At 49.4% G+C, this 19048-nt stretch overlaps 2 protein-coding genes across 12 annotated transcripts in view; both read left to right on the forward strand.

The window, feature by feature from the left end:
* The first annotated feature begins 3894 nt into the window (after positions 1-3894).
* Rhebl1 (RHEB like 1) lies at positions 3895-7727 on the forward strand. 5 transcript variants are annotated; one of them, XR_003834974.2, is made up of 8 exons: positions 3895-4141; positions 4708-4779; positions 5487-5566; positions 5834-5916; positions 6010-6066; positions 6270-6317; positions 6712-6882; positions 7039-7319. XR_003834974.2 is itself a non-coding variant. In XM_029469994.2 (8 exons), the coding sequence occupies exons 1-8, from the start codon at positions 4090-4092 to the stop codon at positions 7129-7131; spliced, it is 567 nt and encodes a 188-aa protein (XP_029325854.1). In that variant the 5' UTR covers positions 3895-4089; the 3' UTR covers positions 7132-7727. The 5 variants fall into 5 exon arrangements, 3 of the variants coding, with proteins under 3 accessions (XP_029325854.1, XP_029325856.1, XP_021039945.1); XR_003834975.2 differs by having other exon boundaries at positions 6715-6882; XM_029469994.2 differs by having other exon boundaries at positions 6801-6882; positions 7039-7727.
* Positions 7728-14125: 6398 nt separating this feature from the next.
* The window catches only part of Kmt2d (lysine methyltransferase 2D), a 38693-nt gene continuing 33770 nt past the window's right edge, over positions 14126-19048 (forward strand). For 4 of the 7 annotated variants that reach the window (XM_085831510.1, XM_085831515.1, XM_085831514.1 and 1 more), the window contains exons 1-3: positions 14126-14306; positions 18553-18638; positions 18792-18918. In XM_085831510.1, the coding sequence (XP_085687636.1) occupies positions 18590-18638; positions 18792-18918 (176 nt within the window). In that variant the 5' untranslated portion in view covers positions 14126-14306; positions 18553-18589. The remainder of the gene's footprint in view (positions 14307-18552; positions 18639-18791; positions 18919-19048) is intronic. The other 3 variants (XM_085831513.1, XM_085831516.1, XM_085831511.1) reach the window with 1 other exon arrangement.

Genomic DNA, 19048 nt, shown 5'->3' on the forward strand with positions numbered 1-19048 from the left:
GAAATCCCCCTGCCTTTGCCTCCTGACTGCTGGGATTAAAGGCATGCGTCATCACGCCCGGCTGAACCCCTGTCTTCAAACGCTAAAATTTTTTTTTTTAAAAATCACTTGATGCCAGGTGTGGTGGCTTAAAACTCTTAACAACTGGGAGCCTGAAACAAGGATTTTCAGTTTGTGATCAGCATTGGCTATATGGTAAAACTATTTAAAAACAAAAACAAAAAAACCATATGGACTGCCAATAAACCGTAATGTTGCCAAAATTAAATTTGAGGCCAACTTGGCTAGAAGAGAAATGCTGTCTCAAAGAAGAAAAAATACCCCTGATACTGAATGGAGACTTCCTTGGGAGGTAGCTAAGACAGGAGTGGAGAAAATGGAGAAAGGATGGAGCTGTTTTCTCATTAAGACACTGGCAGGAACGGAAATAGACAGAGTACCAGAAGAGCTTCTCTAGCTACAACAGCCATGAGTGTGGGTTGGCGCTATAGCTCAGTTGGTAGAGCCTCAAGCCCAGGAGTCAATCAATCATTAGCAGCACAGATTCTACCAGCTCTCTGGAGTCAGAGGCAGGGGGATTCCAAGTTTAACAGGGTTACTTCCCAGCATCCACATGACAGCTCACAACTGTGAATCTAGTTCCAAGGGATCACATGTAGGCAACACACCCATATAAATTAAAAAATAAATAAATAAATAAACGTTCAGGCTTGGGCTGGTGAGATGGCTCAGTGGGTAAGAGCACCCGACTACTCTTCTGAAGGTCTGGAGTTCAAATCCCAGCAACCACATGGTGGCTCACAACCATCCTTAAGGAGATCTGACTCCCTCTTCTGGAGTGTCTGAAGACAGTTACAGTGTACTTACATATAATAAATAAATAAATAAATCTTTTAAAAAAAACATTAAAAAAAAAAAGTTCGCAGCCGGGCATGGTGCGCACGCCTTTAATCCCAGCACTCGGGAGGCAGAGGCAGGCGGATTTCTGAGTTCGAGGCCAGCCTGGTCTACAAAGTGAGCTCCAGGACAGCCAGAGCTATAAAGAGAAACCCTGTCTCGAAAAACCAAAAAAAAAAAAAAAAAAAAGTTCAGGCTCGACCTGGAAAATTTGAGGCTGGCTATTCTTTATTTGGGGGAAGCAAGGTCTTGTTATGTAGCTCAGGCAAGTTGGGAACTTTTATAAGCTGTGACTGTGGTCCCTGGATTGAGAAACCAATGACTTGCCACTTCCAGGGCCCAAAGCCCAAGGGGCCCTTGCTTTCTTATTCGATTCTGCCTCCCTGTAGGAAAGTTCAGGCTCCATCACTCATTAATGAAAGACACAGGAAGGGAGTGGGGGGTGGGCAGAGACAGAGATAGAGACAGAGACAGAGAGTCTGACTCAGCCAATAGTCAGCACACAGGCCCAGATACTCAAGGTCCTTTTGGACTTTCTACCTCCGTTGAGACTTCAACCCCAGGAACAAATACAGGACAGGAAACAAGAGAGCTGCTAATTCAATCCCCAGATCCCCAGAAAGAATACACTGTTTTTCTGGGTCAGCAGTTGGAAGGAGAGGCAGGTGCATCTCTGGGTGTTCCAGGCTAGTTAGGGTCTATGGCAAAGAGTGCTCTTGGCCAGCCAGGGATACATAGTATCTCCAACAAAGAAACAAAGAAACAAAGGCAAGGAAGCCAATCTTGTGGCACTCACCTTTACCCTAGCACAGGGAGGCAGAGCAGGGAGATCTCTGTGAGTTCGAAGCCAACCTATTCCAGGAAAAGTCAGAGCTATGTAGAGAGATCCTGTCTCAAAAAACCTAAACCCAATTCAAAATACAATAAAATACAAAAACAATAAAAATCTCCCCAAACTCCATATTGTTTTAAGCCACTAAGTAATAGTGTTGTTGTTATTATTATTACTATTATTTTCTCAAGACAAGGTTTCTCAAGACAGGGTTTCTCTGTGTAGCCTTGGCTGTCCTGGAACTCTCTCTGTAGACCAGGCTGGCCTTGAATGCAGAGAACTGCCTGCCTCTGCCTTATGAGTCTTGAAATTAAAGGTGTGCGCCACCGTGACTGCCAGTGCTGTTTATGATGACAATGATGTTTATTATGTACCAAGAAGGAGGTGAATTCTTAGCCGTGGAAAACAAAGAAGTCCTGGGAAGCATAGCGTTAAGTCACAATTTTGTATTGTCGTGGCTAAATAACTGAAAAGGAGAGAGAGGTTCCTTTTTGGCTCAGAACTTCTTATGGTTAGTCTATGACCACTTGGCTCTAAGTTCATGCCCACTGTGACGCAGTCTCATGGATAGTGGGCACATGTGATGGAAGAGTTTGTTCACGGCAGACAGCAAACCAAAGCAGGCATGGAGGAAGAGTCCAGAGTGAAGCAGAGCCGGGCGTGGTGGCGCATGCTTTTAATCCCAGCACTCGGGAGGCAGAGGCAGGCGGATTCCTGAGTTTGAGGCCAGCTTGGTCTACAGAGTGAGTTCCAGGATAGCCAGAGCTACATAGAGAAACCCTGTCTTGAAAAAAAAAAAAAAAACAAAAAACCAGAGTGAAGCAGAGCCTCAGGAACCCCGGCCACCAGCAGCCGACTTCCTAGGTTCTACCTCAATGGGTTGAACCCGCTGGTTAATTTGAAGCTGTCCATGACATACATACTTGTCTCCCTAAGGTTTTGTGCATGTGTGTGTGTGCGCATGTGCATGTGTGTGTGTGTTCTGGGGACTGCAAACTAGGCTGGCCTCATGCAACTCCAAACTCTGAATAAATTTAAATGCCAGGAAAACAGATGCCATGTTTATCTCTTTTTTTTTCTTCTCTTTCATGTTTATCTCTTTTAGCAAGCCTGCAACAGTGTCTTGTCCAGAGCATGTGGAACGTGGGCAACAGCCTGTTTTCTTTTTCTAGGACAAGGTCTTTTGGGCTCAAACTCACTATGTAGCTGAGGCCGTAATGAGTTTGAACTCCTCCTGACCTTCTTGTCTTCGCCTCTTAAATCCTTCGATTATAGACCTAGGCTTTTCTTTTCCTTTTTCCCTTTTTCTGGACAAGGTCTTGGGTGGCTTGATCTTGTATAGCCCAGGCCGGTCTCAAACTCATAGCATCCTCCCGCCTCAGTCAGTATTTGTTGAATAAATGAGTGTCCCGGGTATGATAAGGAAACCTAAGACTGCATACACACTGAAATAATTTCCCCAAGAACAAGAACTTCAGTTCTGTGAAATCAGAGGCCTAGAACCCACCCCCACCCCCACACGCCTGACTCCTGAGAACTGGTTTCTCTGTGTAGCCTGGCTGTCCTGAAACTCACTCTGACGATAAGGCTGGCCTCAAACTCTGAGATATGCCCTTCTCTGCCTCTCGAGTGCTGGGATTAAATCCGTGCTTCAAAGGCCTAGAATCTTTTCAACAAAACCTCTAGCCCAAAGCCACGTGCATCCCTTTGATCCCGTACTGGGTAGGAGGCAAGTGGATCCCAGTGAGTTTGAAGCCAGCAAGGTCTATAGAGAGAGCTGTAGTCCAGTCAGGTTGCACCAGTAAGACCCTGTCTCAAAAACAAACACTCCAGCCGATCCACAACAGATATTTTCCTTTTCGTTTTGTATTTTCACAACAGGTGTTTTCCATCTGAGAGTCACAGCTTCTTTGGCGAGGCAGCAAGTACCTCTAGGACCCCGAGTTCCTTTCTCTTTCTTTATGAATGAACAGGCTCAGGTCTACGCATGTGCAGCTCCCAAAGATCCCGCTCCACGTGAGGCCCACCCTTCCCTCCTGTGGGTGACTCCGCCCTCCTCTATTCTAATAGACCAATGGGGAGCAGCATGTGGGGCGGAGCCGGGAGCCGCCCGGCTAGGTATCCCGCTCCTCTTGTCCCCTCCCCTGGCCCCCCGCGCCCGGCTCCCTTGCGTACAGCCGCTGTGTTGTGATCACGTGGGCTGCTCGGGGCTCGCGGCTTGTTTTGGTTTTCCTTGGCTTGCCGGGCGTAGCTTCAGTGAGCTACTGTTCTTCCCAGGGTCCACCTCGGCCTGCACCTCGGCTGATCTTCGGGTTCCCTCGGCCCGCACTCTTACGAGCCCCGCGGGGCGGCATCCTGTCATGCCGCTGGTGCGCTACAGGAAGGTGGCCATCCTGGGGTACCGCTCCGTAGGTAAGTCCCCGCCCTCCCGAGAGCACCGTTGCTTTGTGGCCAGAAGAGGCGCGCTGTCGCGGAAATGTGACACGAGGACCCAATGTGGCCTGGGAAGAAGTCGGGTTTGCTGCCAGGAGATGGAAGGGTGGAGGGATGCTGGAAGAGGAGCGCGCAAGGGTTAAAGTGTACCGGGCTGTGGTTGCACCAGTCGTCCCCGCGTTGTTCTGGGAGCGGGGGTGGGATCAGTATTTGAAGGCGTGGTGGAGATCTCTGCGGGCTAGACACTTGCAAGTGTCCTTGGCCTGGTGTACTAGATCCTGGGGAATCTTTTTCAAAGGGTGAGATGGGGTGGGGCAGGAAAGGGCTTCCTGAAGCGTCACTGAATGCATCGAATCACCAAAACGTCGCGGAAATCTACTTGTTAGGATGATGGTAATAAAAGACCAAGGGCAAGCATTGCTTGGGAGCTCCCACAATCTGGGATGCTGATGTGAGGTGCCCTTTGGTCCTGGCCACAGTCCGAAAGGACAAAAGGTGTAAATATGGATGGATGACTGTATTACAATAATCTTTGGTTCTTAAAGGGAAGACATCTTTGGCACATCAATTTGTGGAAGGCGAGTTCCTGGAAGGCTACGACCCTACAGTGGAGAATAGTAAGTAGCTGCATTCCCCCCCCACCCCGCCCCCCGCGCGCCCCTCGCTCTCCACTGCTTTGTTTTTTGTTTTGAGACAAGGTTTCTTTGTGTATCCTTGGCTGCTAGAACTAGCTCTGTAGACCAGGTTGGCTTCGAGTTCAGAGATCCTCCTGCCTCTGCCTCTGGAATACTGGGATGTGCCACTACCACCTGGCATGAGTAATTTTCTTTAGTGTGAAGGGGATTGGAACCTAGATAGACTGGGTGCCCTCTCAAACTGCACAATTTGAGATTTCTTTGTTGCAAAGAGGATGGTTTGTTTATAGGTTCCACTAATCAGCTCTAGGAGTCCCATTCTAGTGTCTAGAGCGTGGCATTTCTGGCGTTCTAGACCAGAATAGTAGAGATCAAGAGGTTCTCAGTCTCTGAGTTGAGGCCCCATTTGCAACCCTGTACCTCCAAAAATATGTACATTGAGATTCATGATGATAGGGAAATCATAGCTATGAAGTAGCAACAAAAATAATTTTATGGTTGAGGGTCAAGCACAGCACAGGGAAGTGTTTTAAAGGGTCTCAGCATTAGGAAGGTTGAGAACTACAGGTGTTGATGAAGACAGTAAGTCAGTGTGTCACTGCTGGGGTCAGGACTGTATCGGAACACACATCACTGGGACCACAAAGCACCTCACAGTCTAGAAGCTGCTTCTTTGTTTGTTTTTCCAGCTTACAGCAAGACAGTGACTCTTGGCAAAGACGAGTTTCACCTACATCTGGTGGACACAGCAGGGCAGGTACCAGTTGCGGTAGGGTGTCCAAATGTTATAGTTCAGCCCTTTATAAAGTCTGGTAGTGTGTGTGTGTGTGTGTGTGTTTCATGTGGGACATAGTATGAAAAGAAAGGCATTGAGCTATTAGTGTGCAGGGCTCAGTGGAGCTACTTCATAAAAACTTGTTTGATGGAAGAGACTGGAGCGAGGAATGTCCCGGGGAGGGTCACTCGTGCGCTATGCCACCGGCTTACACCGTTTGAAGGCATGGGTGTACATACTCTCGTTTTTGTTTGCTGCTAGGATGAGTACAGCATTCTGCCCTACTCGCTCATCATCGGGGTCCATGGTTACGTTCTTGTATACTCGGTTACCTCTCTGCGCAGGTACGTCATGGAGGTTTCTTTTGAGTGGGGGCTTGTCAAGACTGGGTAGTTATCCTAGAACTAAAACCCTAGCTCTGTTTCTTATGTCTGAAGCTTTCAGATTGTTAAGAACCTGTACCAAAAGCTACACGAAGGCCACGGTAAAACCCGGTAAGTGGTTTTAGGACATCGAGACCTGAGGGTGTGGAAGGAAGCGAAAGGGTGAATGAACTCTTCAAGGAGGCTAGACGTAGATCACGGTTGGCTTGTTTGGGAATCGTCTGGCCTTGATGGAGTTGGAGTAGCTGGGGTCCATGGAGGATGGGGAAGGGGATCTTACAAGCATAACTGTAGCAACTGCTTTGTCATCCCAGGCTGTCCGTGCTGCTTGTGGGGAACAAGGCAGATCTCTCTCCTGAGAGGTGGGTAAGACTGCTGCTCAGGCAATGGAAAATGACATGTATCAGGGATCAGTCGAGCTGTAGTCCTTCCCAGCTCTGATGCTTGACTGAAGCAATTTTACGTCTTGATTGGTTTTTCGAGACGGGATCTTCACCACATAGCCTAGGCTGTCCTTTAACTCCAGATCCTCTAGCTTTCCAAATAGTGCTCGCTGAGAATGGAGTGGTGGGTCACCATGCCTAGCTGGTTGCCACCCCCTCCCCGAGATTTTCATCCTAACTTTGAAGGTCACTTAAGGATAATCCTATCATAATTTATATTTCAGTTTTGCATTTACATATCATGCTTTTGTTGACGTATATTTTCTCTTTCTTCACCTCCTCAAACCTTGGGGGAGGGGCTGTGAATCGTCAGAAGGAATCGAAACCGTAGAGATTTTTCAGAGAACTTGCCGGACGTTGCTATCTGCTTTCCATCTTGGTGTGTTCCAAATCTGTTTCCAGAGAGGTGCAGGCAGTTGAAGGGAAGAAGCTAGCAGAGTCCTGGGGTGCCATGTTTATGGAGTCGTCTGCTCGGGATAATCAGGTGCTGAACTTAAAGATTGGACTCAGGGGGCAAGGCTAACCGTGTCGTCCTACATGCTGCTTGGTGGTGGGGATAGTTAGGAAGCGCTGTTTGCCTAGGGGCTGGATGGTATCAGCTCTGACCCAACTGATTGACCGATGATCTTATTCCTTATAGCTAACTCAAGACGTCTTCATCAAAGTCATCCAGGAGATTGCCCGGGTGGAGAATTCTTATGGACGACAAGACCGCCGATGCTATCTTATGTGAACTCTTGGCATGGAATAACTGCCCTGTTTCTGCTGCAGGCATTGTCCAGCCCGCAGTGGTGGGGCAGACCCTCAGGATATAACTGCTATGGTTGCCAACTATGTCCCCTGTCCTCTGGGCACACAGTATGGCACTCTTATTTTTGCACACTCATCCAAGGTTCTGGTAGCCTGGATGTTAATGTTTACAAAGGGGCAAGATGTCTCAGGGACCCTGGCTTCTAACTCCTTGGTTTTCTTTTTTTTTGTTTTTGTTTTGTTTTTGTTTTTGTTTTTCGAGACAGGGTTTCTCTGTGTAGTCGTGGCTGTCCTGGAACTCATTCTGTAGCCCAGGCTGGCCTCGAACTCAGAAATCCGCCTGCCTCTGCCTCCCGAGTGCTGGGATTAAAGGCGTGCACCACCACGCCAGGCTACTCCTTGGTTTTCTAAACGGATTTTTACAGTCTGTACAGTAGGGATATGAGTCTTGGGCATTGATTACCCAGGACTCACCCTCCTGGGTAGGTTTTAGGTGTTGGTTGGGTAAGGGTATTTGGTTCCTTGGCAGTTCTGAAGTAGAGCTGTCTGCTGGGGTAACAATGTATATTTCCAAATAAACTGAGAAATCTTTTGTTGACGTTTGTGTCTGGGAAGAGCTGAGGTCTGGTGGCTTCAGTATTTAGTATTCACTCTTGTCTTTCTCCTCACTAAGGACCCCACCCTAAGACTTAACCACTCGCCTTTTTTCATCTATTTTGATGTTTCTTTTTTGTTATGTTTTTTTTTTTTTTTTTTTTTAACTTCACCAAGTTCTGTTGGGCTGCCCCACCCATCTAAGTTTGTGGGTCCTGAAGATCTCCTTAACTACAGATATACCGCCCTCTAGTGGCTAATTGCCATGTGCCGTCCAACTAGCTGTTGTCCTGAGACCATGACATTTGCTGTGTCCCCTCATTTCTAATGATGTCAAGTAGAGTAGAGGCGGAGACTAAAAGTGTGTGATAACCCATGAGAATTGAGAAAAGAATGTGCTTGGCATACATGTGATCTGGCAACCCAGATGTGCCTAAGCCCCCTCCTTCCCCCACCCTCCACCACTCTGGGGTTTCTCTGTGTAGTCCTGCCTGTCCTGGAACTCTTATGTATGCACTGCTTACTAAGAGCCTTGTCCCTTTGATATAGCAGGCTTTTTTTTTTTTCCTGCTATATCATGTTATGGCAGATACACACACAACCACTTTTACAAAAGGACTGTTTGGAATTGTGGTATATATTTTAGGTGTTAAAGATTTGTTTTTGTCCTTTCAGAGTCTGTCACAGTAGAATGGCTGTTTGCTAATAAGGTGTAGGTCTTTTTTTTTTTTTTTTTTTCCCTGAGACAGGGTTTCTCTGTGTAGCCTCTGCCTCCCTCCTGAGTGCTGGGATTAAAGGCATGTGCCACCACTGTCCGGCTCTTCTTTACTTTTTAAATTATGTGTTTGCATGTGAATACAGGTACCTGAGGAGGCCAGAGGCATCAGGTTCCTTGGAGCTGTAGTTACTGGTGGTTATAAGCCACTGAACATGGGCACTGGACACTGTACATAGGTCCTAGGCACAAGCAGTGTGTACTCTTAATTGCTGAGCTGTCTGTCCAACCCTCACTGTCTGCCTTGACTATTCACAATTCATTCTCAAAGAGAGTTGTAAGGGTGACCTAAGAGCCACCATAGCATAGTAGAGGACAAAGACCTTCTCTGCTTACTGGGAGAAGCTGAAGTACCTGATCAGCCTAACTTCCCATTTGAAGTTTATTGAATAGGCTTCAGAAGCTGGGTGTTGTGGCATATACGCATGCGTGCACGCAAACACACATACACACACACCTGTAATCCTAGGGTTTGAAGGCTGAGGCAGGAGGCCATCCTGGACTGTATATATAGAGGTTACATACTAGCCAAATATTCTACCACTGAGCTATAGCTTCAGTCCTTTTGTAAAAGTGGTTGTGTGTGTATCTGCCATAACATGCAAATGGAAGTTAGAAGGCAACTTGCAAGAGTTGATTTTCTCCTACATTGTGGGCCCTGGGGCTCAGACTTAGATCTTCAGGTCTGGCAGCAAGTGACTTTTATTCATTGAGCCATCTTGTCAGCCCTTTAGAGAGTTCTTTTTGATTGTTTGTTTGTTTTGAGGCAAAGTTTCTCTGTGTAGCTCTGGCTGCCCTGGAACTGATTCTATAGACCAGGCTGGTCTCGAACTCAGAGATTTGCCTGTCTATGCCTCCCAAGTATTGCAACTAAAGGCATATGACACTACCACCAGGTGCCGGACACCACTTTTAAAAAAAAAATAAGATTTGTTTATTTTATGTATATGAATAAATTGTAGCTGTCTTCACACACTCCAGACGAGGACATTGGGTCCCATTACAGATGGTTGTGAGCCACCCTGAGATTGCTGGGAATTGAACTCAGAACCTTTGGAAGAGAAATCAGTGCTCTAGACTGTTGAGCCTTTTCTCTAGCCCCAGACTTACTAATTTTTTATCTTTGAGTGTTTTGCATACATGCTTGTCTGCACCAGGTGTGCTTGGTGCCTATAGAGTCCTTTATCCATTTGGTCATCTCTGTGCCTTGTATACCTTTGGAATTGTGTTAAAGAAAAAGTCAGGGGGCTAGAGAGATGGTTTAGCAGTGAAGAGCACCACCTGCTCTTCCAGAGGTCCTGAGTTCAATTCCTGGCAACCACATGGTGGTTCACAACCATCTGTAATGGGGATGCCATGTCCTCTTCTGGTGAGTCTGAAGACAGAGACAGTGTACTCACATACATGAAATAAATAAATCTTAAAAAAAAAGAAAGAAAAAGCCAAAAGAGGGCATCAGGTCCCTTGGAATTCGAGTTACAGACTATTGTGAACCACATGGGTGCTGGGATTGCACCCAGGTCCTCCAGAGGAGAAAGTACTCATTAATCCCTGAGCCATCTCTCCAGTCATAAATACTTGTTTTTGCTAGGTTATGGTGGCGCACACCTTTAATCCCGGCACTTGAGAGGCAGAGGCAGGGGGGTCTCTGAGTTTGAGGCCAGTCTGGTCTACAGAGTGAGTTCCAGGACAGCCAGGGCTACACAGAGACAAACCGGTCTTGAATACACAAAACAAAGACTTTTTTTTTTTTTCCTGTGAATGGTTTTTTTAGTGTTTTGCCCACTGTATATCCAAAGGCCACATGTGAGCAGTGTCCTCTTAGGCCAGAGGAGGGCATCAGGTCTCTTGGAAATGGAGTTAGGGATGGTTAGTGTGAGCCACTCAGTAGGTTCTGGGAACCAAACCGAGGTCTGCTGGGAGATCAACCAGGGAGTGCTCTTAGCCACTGAGCAGTCAATCACCTCAACCTCTGAATCACAGATTCCAGGTTGTGAATCACAGAATGTGAAAACAAGCATGGTCCTCTTCCTCCTCCTCCTTCTTCTTTCTTCTTCTTCTTTTCTTCTTCGTCTTCCTCTTCTTTTTTGGTTTTTTGAGACAGGGTTTCTCTGTATAGCCCTGGCTATCCTGGAACTCACTCTGTAGACCAGGCTGGCCTCGAACTCAGAAATCCACCTGCCCCTGCCTCGCAAGTGCTGGGATTAAAGGTGTGCGCCACCACTGCCCAGCTTAAGCATGATGCTTCTTTTAGAGATTTTTGTGGTTCTTTTGATGAGACTCTGTGTGTGTGTGTGTGTGTAACAGGTGTGCTGTGGTACAGGTGTGGAGGTCAGAGAACAACTTTCAGGAATTGGTTTTCTACATCCACTATGTGGGTCCTGGGAGTCAAACTCATGAGGTGTGATAGCAAACCAGCTACGGAGCCACCTTAGCTTAGAGGGTGACTTTGAAGTCCTCACCAGCCTTTGGCCTTCACATCCCAAGTGCTAGGTCACAGGATTGCAGTGCCTAACTTGGCGTAAGAGCTTGTACTAAAAAGGGTGTTGGAGCTCAGAGGTTAAGAGTGAGTGCTCCGTGCTTTTGAGGACCTAGGCTTGGTTCCCAGGATCCACACAGTGGCTCACAACCACTTGTAACTCCAGTTCGAAGGGCTCTGATGCCCTATTCTGAAACTCTCGAGGTTCCTGCAGCTATATGGTACATATAAGTTCACAGAGCTGCACAGAAATACACATTTATTATAAACATAACTGTGAAGTCTTTCTCAAGAGGATTAAAGTGGGCAATGAGGGGCCAGGTGTGGTTCAGGGCTTTAATTCCAGCTCTCAGGAGGGAGAGGCAACATGAATCTCATCTCGTGAGTTGAGAGGTAACCTTGTCCAGAGGTCAGTGTTACGTAAGACCATATCCCCCGTACCCCCCAAGCACTGAGGTAATTTACCCTCTGTTTAGGATGGTCCATCATAGATTAATTAGTATTATCTTCTAGTAGGAGTGTTTTCATTTTGAGTACAGGCAGTGGGGAGGTGCTTTCTGCTTTTCAATTCCTAATTAAACTTGTACTATAGCTGACATAGTTGTGGGGTCACCTGAAGTTTCTTTTTTGGAAATTTTGTTGAAATTGGCTTCAGTGATCAGACTAGAAACTTTGATGCTATGTATAGATAGCAGCAAGTGTCTACTATTGATCTCGCCTACAACCATGGCCAAAGCCACACTGTCTAATGTGGCCAATTACACATGGTTAGGTCTATCATGGCTATAACTAAGTTACTGAGTTGCACCACTTACCTTTCAAAGCATTCAATAGCTACATGTATCCAAGTGGCTATATTCCTGTGGATACAGCTCATTTCCACAGAATGAACCATGCTGTACCCAGGCAAGTAGCCTCAGACCTCATTTGCCAGCTTCTCTCCATTCTTTTCTCTTAATTTTTTTTAAAAAAATTACATTCATTTTATCATGTGTGTTTGTGTGTGGGAGCATCCTGGATCTTTGAAGGTCAGGGAACAACTTAGATTCAGTTCTCTCTCTCCACTATGTGGGCCAGAGGGATGGAAGCCAGGCCTTAAGGCTTTGCAGTGAGTGCCTTTTACTCTCAGAGGGCCATCTTATAGGCCCTTAAAGCTTTTCTTTTCTTTTTTAATCTATGGGAAAATGTCCCCTTTGGTTTGCACTATGCGTTAACTTCTCAGAGTGACTCCTTGGGCGATTTTTTCTTGTGTAGCCTCAGCCTTTTCACTTGTAATATGGAGATAATTCCACAATGTTGGTGAGGGAAGGGGAGGGGGATATAAAGTATCGAGTACACAGTTAATTTGTCTCACCCTGCTTACTCCATATATACAGTCTATGCAGAAAGGTAATTCTAGTCTTCCTTCCTTCCAGACTTGGGAGTGCGGGAGTTTGCCAAGGGTCTTATTCAGATTAACAATATTCCAACCAAGTAGCAGAGTATTTAGCTTAGTTTAAGGAAGAAGGAAGAAGAAGAAGAAGAAATAATATAAGACAGGTTTAGAAGATTTTCGGGAAAATTAAGTATGGGGTGGGGACACTCTATATTGATGTTTTGGTAGGGAAGTGGTTGTCTGGGTATCGTGAGGACACCGACAATACTTCTACACCAAAGGGTCTTGGAGTTAGAAGACCTGAGAGTCGTCCAGCTTTCTTCCGGCCCCCAAACGTGGCAAGAACCCACCCTTTGCAGCGCCAGGCACCGTGCCTCACTTTCTCCATTTGCGGACTCCAGTTCCCAGGATGCAGAGCTGCGGCCAATCTCCAGGCTCTCTTTTCACACCCCCCCCCCCTTTGGCAAAGATTGTCCCCCAGCCAAAGCAAGGAGTTCCAAGGGTCAGTGACTTTAGGGAACAGAATTAAAAAGTGGCCAGAATCCTAGCTTTACCACCCAGAAGGTAAAGGAGGCAGCTCCTGGGCCGCGGCGAAGAAGAGGGGGGCTTTATTCCCACGTGTCTGCCCGGCGGCCAGCCTGGCGCAGTCGGGGTTAATCTGCAGCGGAGGGATCCCGGAGCGTGTGCGTAGAACTGCAGAGTCACAGCCTTTCCTCCAAGAGGGCCGTACCCCTCCGCCGCCCCGCTCCAACACAAAATAGGGCCTCCTCTTCTCCTTTCTCCCCTTCTCGAGTGGGGTTCCCCAGGCAAAAGGGCCCCCTGGATCTCGCGCCGGACGCTCCACGAGTCTCTACGACCGCTGCCCAGCTCCAAGGCGAGGAAAGAGCCTCTTCGCAGGAACCACCCTACCGGCCGAGCAGGAGGCGGAGGGGGGAGGCGGAGCGGCGCCGCGCTGCACTACTTTCCTCTCCGGTTGCAAATGGCTGCCTCGTTCCCCACTTTCCGCTCAGTTTCCTGACCCCCCGGCGCCGGGAGCCGGGGTTGGACCATGCACCTCTAGACCCCCCGCGATCAGAGCCTGCCGGGGGTCTAGGGGGTGCCGCGGACCACAGGCGGCCAGGCCGGGGGCGGGGCAGCTCCGGAGGCCAGAGGGGAAGGGAGGCGAGCGCTGGGCCTGGAGCGGCCGGAGGGGAGCGGGCAGAGGGCTCGCACCGCCCGCCCCTTCCTCTTCCTCGCCCACCAACCCTCCTCCCTTCCCCGGGGGGAGCAGAAGGTGGGGGGCTCGAAGCCGCCGAGGGGGGACGCTCGGGGTCGCGGAGCCCGGCGCTGGGTGTGTGTCAGGATCGGCCCCGCCGGCTCCGCGTCGCCGTAGCTCGCGCGGCCCCGGGGCGCCGGCCCGGCGGGGAGAGGGGCTCGGCGCGGCTGCGAGGGGCTCACGTTCCATCCGGGCCCGGCGCGCGGCGCGGCGCGGCGCGGCATTCCTTCCGGGCTGCTGGGGAGGCGCCTCGACGTTCCATCTGGAGAGCCTCGACGTTCCGCCCGAGCCCGGCGCGGGCGGCCGGGGCGCTGGCCGGGCCCTAGGACTGAGAGGCCGCCCCGCGACGCGGATGCGGAGCCTGCTCGCCCAAGATCAAAGCCACCGGTGCTCTCTTTGTGTCCGCTCGGGATTCGCCGCCCTGGGGTTGTTCATGGAAACCTAAACTGCTGGAACCTGAGGCAGAGAACCCCTCTTGGATTTTTGCTTTTTTTTTTTTTTTTTTTTTTTTAACCCCCGGGGGAAGGGTGACCACTCCGACCTGGATTTACCGTTCTTGGTCTCCCTAAGCCCCCCCGAGTGGGGGGCGGCTGTGCTCGCTCTGGCGGTTGGAGGTCGGGGAGCGGCCCGGGCTCTGGCCATGTTCTCGGATGAGGATTTCTGGATCGCCCTGTGAAGAGGTGAGTGAAGTCCGCCCGGCCTGGGCCCAGAAAGGGTTGGACTGGGGGCACAGCCAGATGGACTATCTTGGCCGGTGGCTGGCCTTTAGGTTGGAGAAAGGGGTGCCAGAGCTGGGGAGGGTTCCTTTGGCAGGGTCTGTCAAGGGAATCTGAGCCAGTTGCCACGGCAGAACTGAGGCCTGGTTTCTTGGGGTGTGCCTCTTTAAAGATTGGGGGTTCAGGGAACTACAGGAGTTTGGGAACATGTCCAGATAGCCTCTCTGCCTGTTTATTTTTGTGTTGAGGGAGTTCGACCAAACGAGGACCCAGGCCCTGATGCCAACACCAATCCCAGGCTGCTGTCCCCCACCCCCACCCTCAGGGTTCCTTGGGACAGAGCAACTTGGTGGGGGGGGTGCCACTGCCAGGTCTCACATACTGCCAGATTGGACTTTAATGTTGTTCCTACCTACCTGGGCACCCAAAACAATCAGTGGGAAACTCAAGGAGCCCTGAGTCCTTCACCAGAGGGGAGGGTGGGTGGAAACTGGTTCGATGAAGAGGGGAGCTGGGGCATGAAGGAGGTGGGGCTGGGGCAGCTCTGCCCCTGCTGTTCAACTTAACTACTCTGCCTGGCAAAGTGACCCCAGCAAGGCCTAGTGGTGTCTTAGCCTGCTTCGTTTCCCCTCCTCTTGGGATGGACATAATCTCCCGGGGGATTATAGAGGAGGCCGTTGAGATCTGTTTTCTACGAATGTGGGCTGCAAAAAAATGGCTTTTGTCTCTTGCTTTCTCTGGGCCTAGTGTAGAGTTAGCTGCCCATGAGTTCCTGGCCAATCCTGAAAGCCCCTGCCAGATCTCTACAATGCTTTTCTGGCTACGGAATGGTAAATAGTTCTCAGGTGCTGCCCTGGCCCTGCAGAGTAGGGTAGCTTGTGCCTCTTTGATGGAGAAATGACTTTATTTGTGCTCTTTTCTGCTGGAAGCCAGTGTTTCCAGCCCTGGTAGGAGGTGCTGGGGAGAAGGGGTGTGTATCTACAGCAGGAAGGGTGCAGTATGAGCCTCCCGCCTCAGCCTCTGGGCCCCGGGCTGGGGACAGCCTCTCTCACACCTGTCATGTTGCCCAGCAGGGATTTGGCTAGTGCATTTTGCTCCCTCATTCCACCCCCTCCAAAATACATTTGCTAGGTCTCCTTGAGTATTGTCTCAGAAAGGGGAAAGCAGGGGGTTTGCCCTTGAAAGCTTTCTGAGAGTTGGCATAGGGGTGCGGGGTAAAGTGAGCTGTCATCTGTGGTCTCTGCCTCTCTTGTCTGCTCTTAGATAACATCCTTAGGTGAGACTGTACCTTGTTAGCTCTGGCTGACCCCCTAGGCTACCCCGGGACAATGTGTTACCATTTGGATCCTTCCTAGAGGGCTGACTGAAAGTGGGGGTGGAGAGAGGTGTGGTTTGATTCTCTAGCTGGGAACCAGGAAGTCCTGAGTCCCACTGAAGAGCTGTTCACTCAAGGGCCTGCTCCAGCCTTTCACCCCTCCAAGCCTCCATTTCCTCCCTTGCAGAGAAAATGGAGTGAAGTCTGCTGGTCTAGGGTGAACACAGGAAGGAGAGTGGTGGGGTAAATCTCTGCCACCTCTCTGGGCTGTTTTGGGTGTTTTTAGATGTAAGACTCCGCGGTGTCAGCTCCCTAGCTCAGAGCAAGCCTGGCGCAGGTATTAGCCTAGTTTCGATCCAGGGAAAACCCCCTTGGGATATATGTGTGTGTGTCTGTTTACTGGCTGTGAATGATGGGACGGGGGAGCCCTTGGTTTTATTTGCTCAAAAGCCTCCAGGGACTTGATTGCTATGGCACTTGGTATTTTGGTATAGATGCTGGGCTGAAAGCTTGAGGAGTTAGGGGCTGAGGTTTCAGGCTACTTGGAGGTGTCCCTGGGTTCTTTATGGTACAGAAAAAGGAGAGTTTGCCGCTCAGTCTTGGACCTTCCATGGCTCTGTAAGTGGGGTGCTCTCTTTGCTGGGGTTTCTACTTTGATCCTCAAGGCTAGATGGAGAAGGCAGTTTCTGTACCTTCTTGGGCAGTGCTAGCTTTAGCAGAGAGAGAGAGAGAGAGAGAGAGCGCAAGCGAGCGAGCTCGAGCAAGCGAGCAAGTGAGCTGTGCTTGGGGGAGGGCCGAGGAATGTGTCCCTCTGGCCTTGTGTCAGGCGGCCCTCCTACCCACTGTATTATCACTGTTGCCTTCTACTTCTCTTTGTTGCTGTTTGTAGCTCCCTTGGCCTCAACTCTGAGAACAAAGTTGGTGGAGGATCTGTTAGGAAGATATGGTTAGATGCAAACATTTAGGAAACTTTAAAGTCCTCTTGGACCTTCGCTGTGACCAGGCAGGCCTTGAATGATTGAATAGGTAGAGGGTCCTGGCTTGAGCCTTGAGCTCTAGTTCACTTCCCACAGGTGGCTTGTAAGGGCCTCTTGCAGTTCAGAGCTTGCTCTGTAAGCTGGCTAGATAAGCATCCTGCTTTCCTGCAGATGGGTTGTTGTGCATGAGGCTTGGGAAGAGGTAATGGGTGTTGGGTGCTGCTGCTGGTCCTTCCTTGTCAGGGTCAGAGCATTAGGGGGAAAGGAAAGGCATCTTCACTTCTGTGTGGCTCCAGGGGGCCGCCAACATTGGCAATGGAACTGTGGGCTTAGGGAAGGAAACTGAGTCTGCGTTGGATGGGAATTGATTTACTGATTGCCAGGCACTTTGAGGGCTCCCCTTGTTATTCAGCCCCAAGTGATTGACCAGGGTATTTGCCTTCTAGTTTTAGAGAACAGGATTATCTGTGCTCAGGTTGGTGTGACCACTGACTAAACAAGGGGAGGGGAAAACATGGGAGATGGATTTCTCAGACCTTTATCATGTACAGTTGTTTTTAAGGGCGTCTTCTTACCTCATGTACCTCACACCGCCTTTAGAAGCACTAGATTCTTGTTGAGAAGAAGGCCCACCCTTCTCACCAACAGCTGCAGGCGCTAATCCTCCTCAGCTTTCTTATGTGGGGTTTCTTTCCTATTCATAATCTTGGGAATTCTTTTCTGTTTAAACAGTTTCAGTGTGGAGTTCTGGTTGGCCTAGAGCTCTCATTGTAGATCAAGCTGGTCTCCAACTTGCCTTTGATCCCTCTGCTTCTGTCTTCCAAGTAATGGTGTTATAGGTGTGTGCCTCCAGGTCTAGCATCTCTAATTCTTACTCTTGGCTCCTCTCAGTCTTCGTATTCAAGTGTGCTGCCTTGGAGGTCAGGGAAAATACACCCAGTGTTGTGTGAGTCTTAAGCTTTTAGATGTAGCCTTAGCATGTTTCATTTGGTTTTGAGATACACTGGATTATATGAAAAAGGAAAGAGGGACCGTTAATTCTTCGAGTATTTGGAAACCCGGCTTGACTTAAGAGGAAGGAAACTATTCTGCTATGTTAAGTCCTGCCCCATTTAGCCCTCCTCCAAGTAGCAATGTGCTTCCTGAGACTACAACTCCCAGCATGCTTAGCCCCAGGCCTGCTTACACATGCTCAGTAACTCTTAAGGCCCACTTCTGTTAACTACTAGGAGCATCTAAGGAAGAAGGGCAGTTGGCGTTGCTAAGGGCAACAAACCTGAGGCCTTCATGCTAGGTGAGACCCAGGGCTCATGTATTGCTGGGGCCAGTGGTGGTCCTGAGTTTCATATGCCTGGCAATTGAGGTTCCCCCTGTTGTATTTGGGATACGCTTGTTAAAAGCAGTGGAGATCCAGTCACGGCTATCCTTTAGTGTAGTGTTGTGTTAAATCTCTTGCAACCCCCTAGGACTCTACTTTTTGCAGGAGGGATTTTGACATGACTAAGACTTCTGGGTCAAGTGGGTTGCTACTTTCAGGCTGTAGGATGGTAGTGGACCTGAGATCTAAGAATAAAGGCCAAGGAATAGATAGGGCCCAGGAGTTAAAGAGAGACAATGGATGTAGTTTTAGTTGGAATGATCACCCTAGGAACTGTTACAGAGGAGGGCAGAAGTGTGAAAATGGAAAAGATACCTGAGAATCCAGGATGAGAGGAGGAGGTATGTGTTTGGAGGAGAAGTGGGTAGGGGGGGTAAGAGTCAGAAAATGAATTCCCTAGTCACTACAACAGAGGTTTGTAGACAGGGTGTGTGTCTGATGTCTTAAGGGTCTGCTTACCATTAACTGACTTTTTATAATGGGAAGAGGGCTCACTGGGGAAGCTTAGTGGACATACAGGCTATCTTTTGGCATCAACAGGTCTCCCCGAGAGGGCCCTGCCCAGTCGGAGAGAGGGATGGACAGCCGGAAGCCGCCTGCTGAAGAGAAAGATTCAGACCCAGCAGGTGAGTAGAACACGTTTCCCGGCTCCTCACGGGGGGCAGCCCTTTATTTCTGGCCCCGGCACAAATCCTGGCTTTGTCTGAAACGTACAGGTATCTGAGGAACTTTGTTCTCTGACACAAACGTTTAATGCCATCTCCTGTCTGTTCATTCAGCTGATGGACTCGCAGCCCCTGAGAAGCCTGGTGCCACTGAGCCAGACCTTCCCATTCTGTGTATCGGGGAGGTCTCCGTCCCCAGTTCTGGGGGTTCCAGGCCTCAGAAGCCTCCTCATGACTGCAGGTAACTTGTTTGTGGAAGACAGGGCTTTATAGGCATATGGGGATTTGGTTGGAGAGTGGGGGCTTTCCAGACATGTGAGTAGAATACATGGGTATGCTAGATCACAGGGTTCTGGGGGTGCTGGCTGCCA

This window comes from Mus caroli, unplaced genomic scaffold (genome assembly GCF_978045245.1).
Source record: "Mus caroli unplaced genomic scaffold, Mus_caroli_1 scaffold_16, whole genome shotgun sequence".
Taxonomy (NCBI): domain Eukaryota; kingdom Metazoa; phylum Chordata; class Mammalia; order Rodentia; family Muridae; genus Mus; species Mus caroli.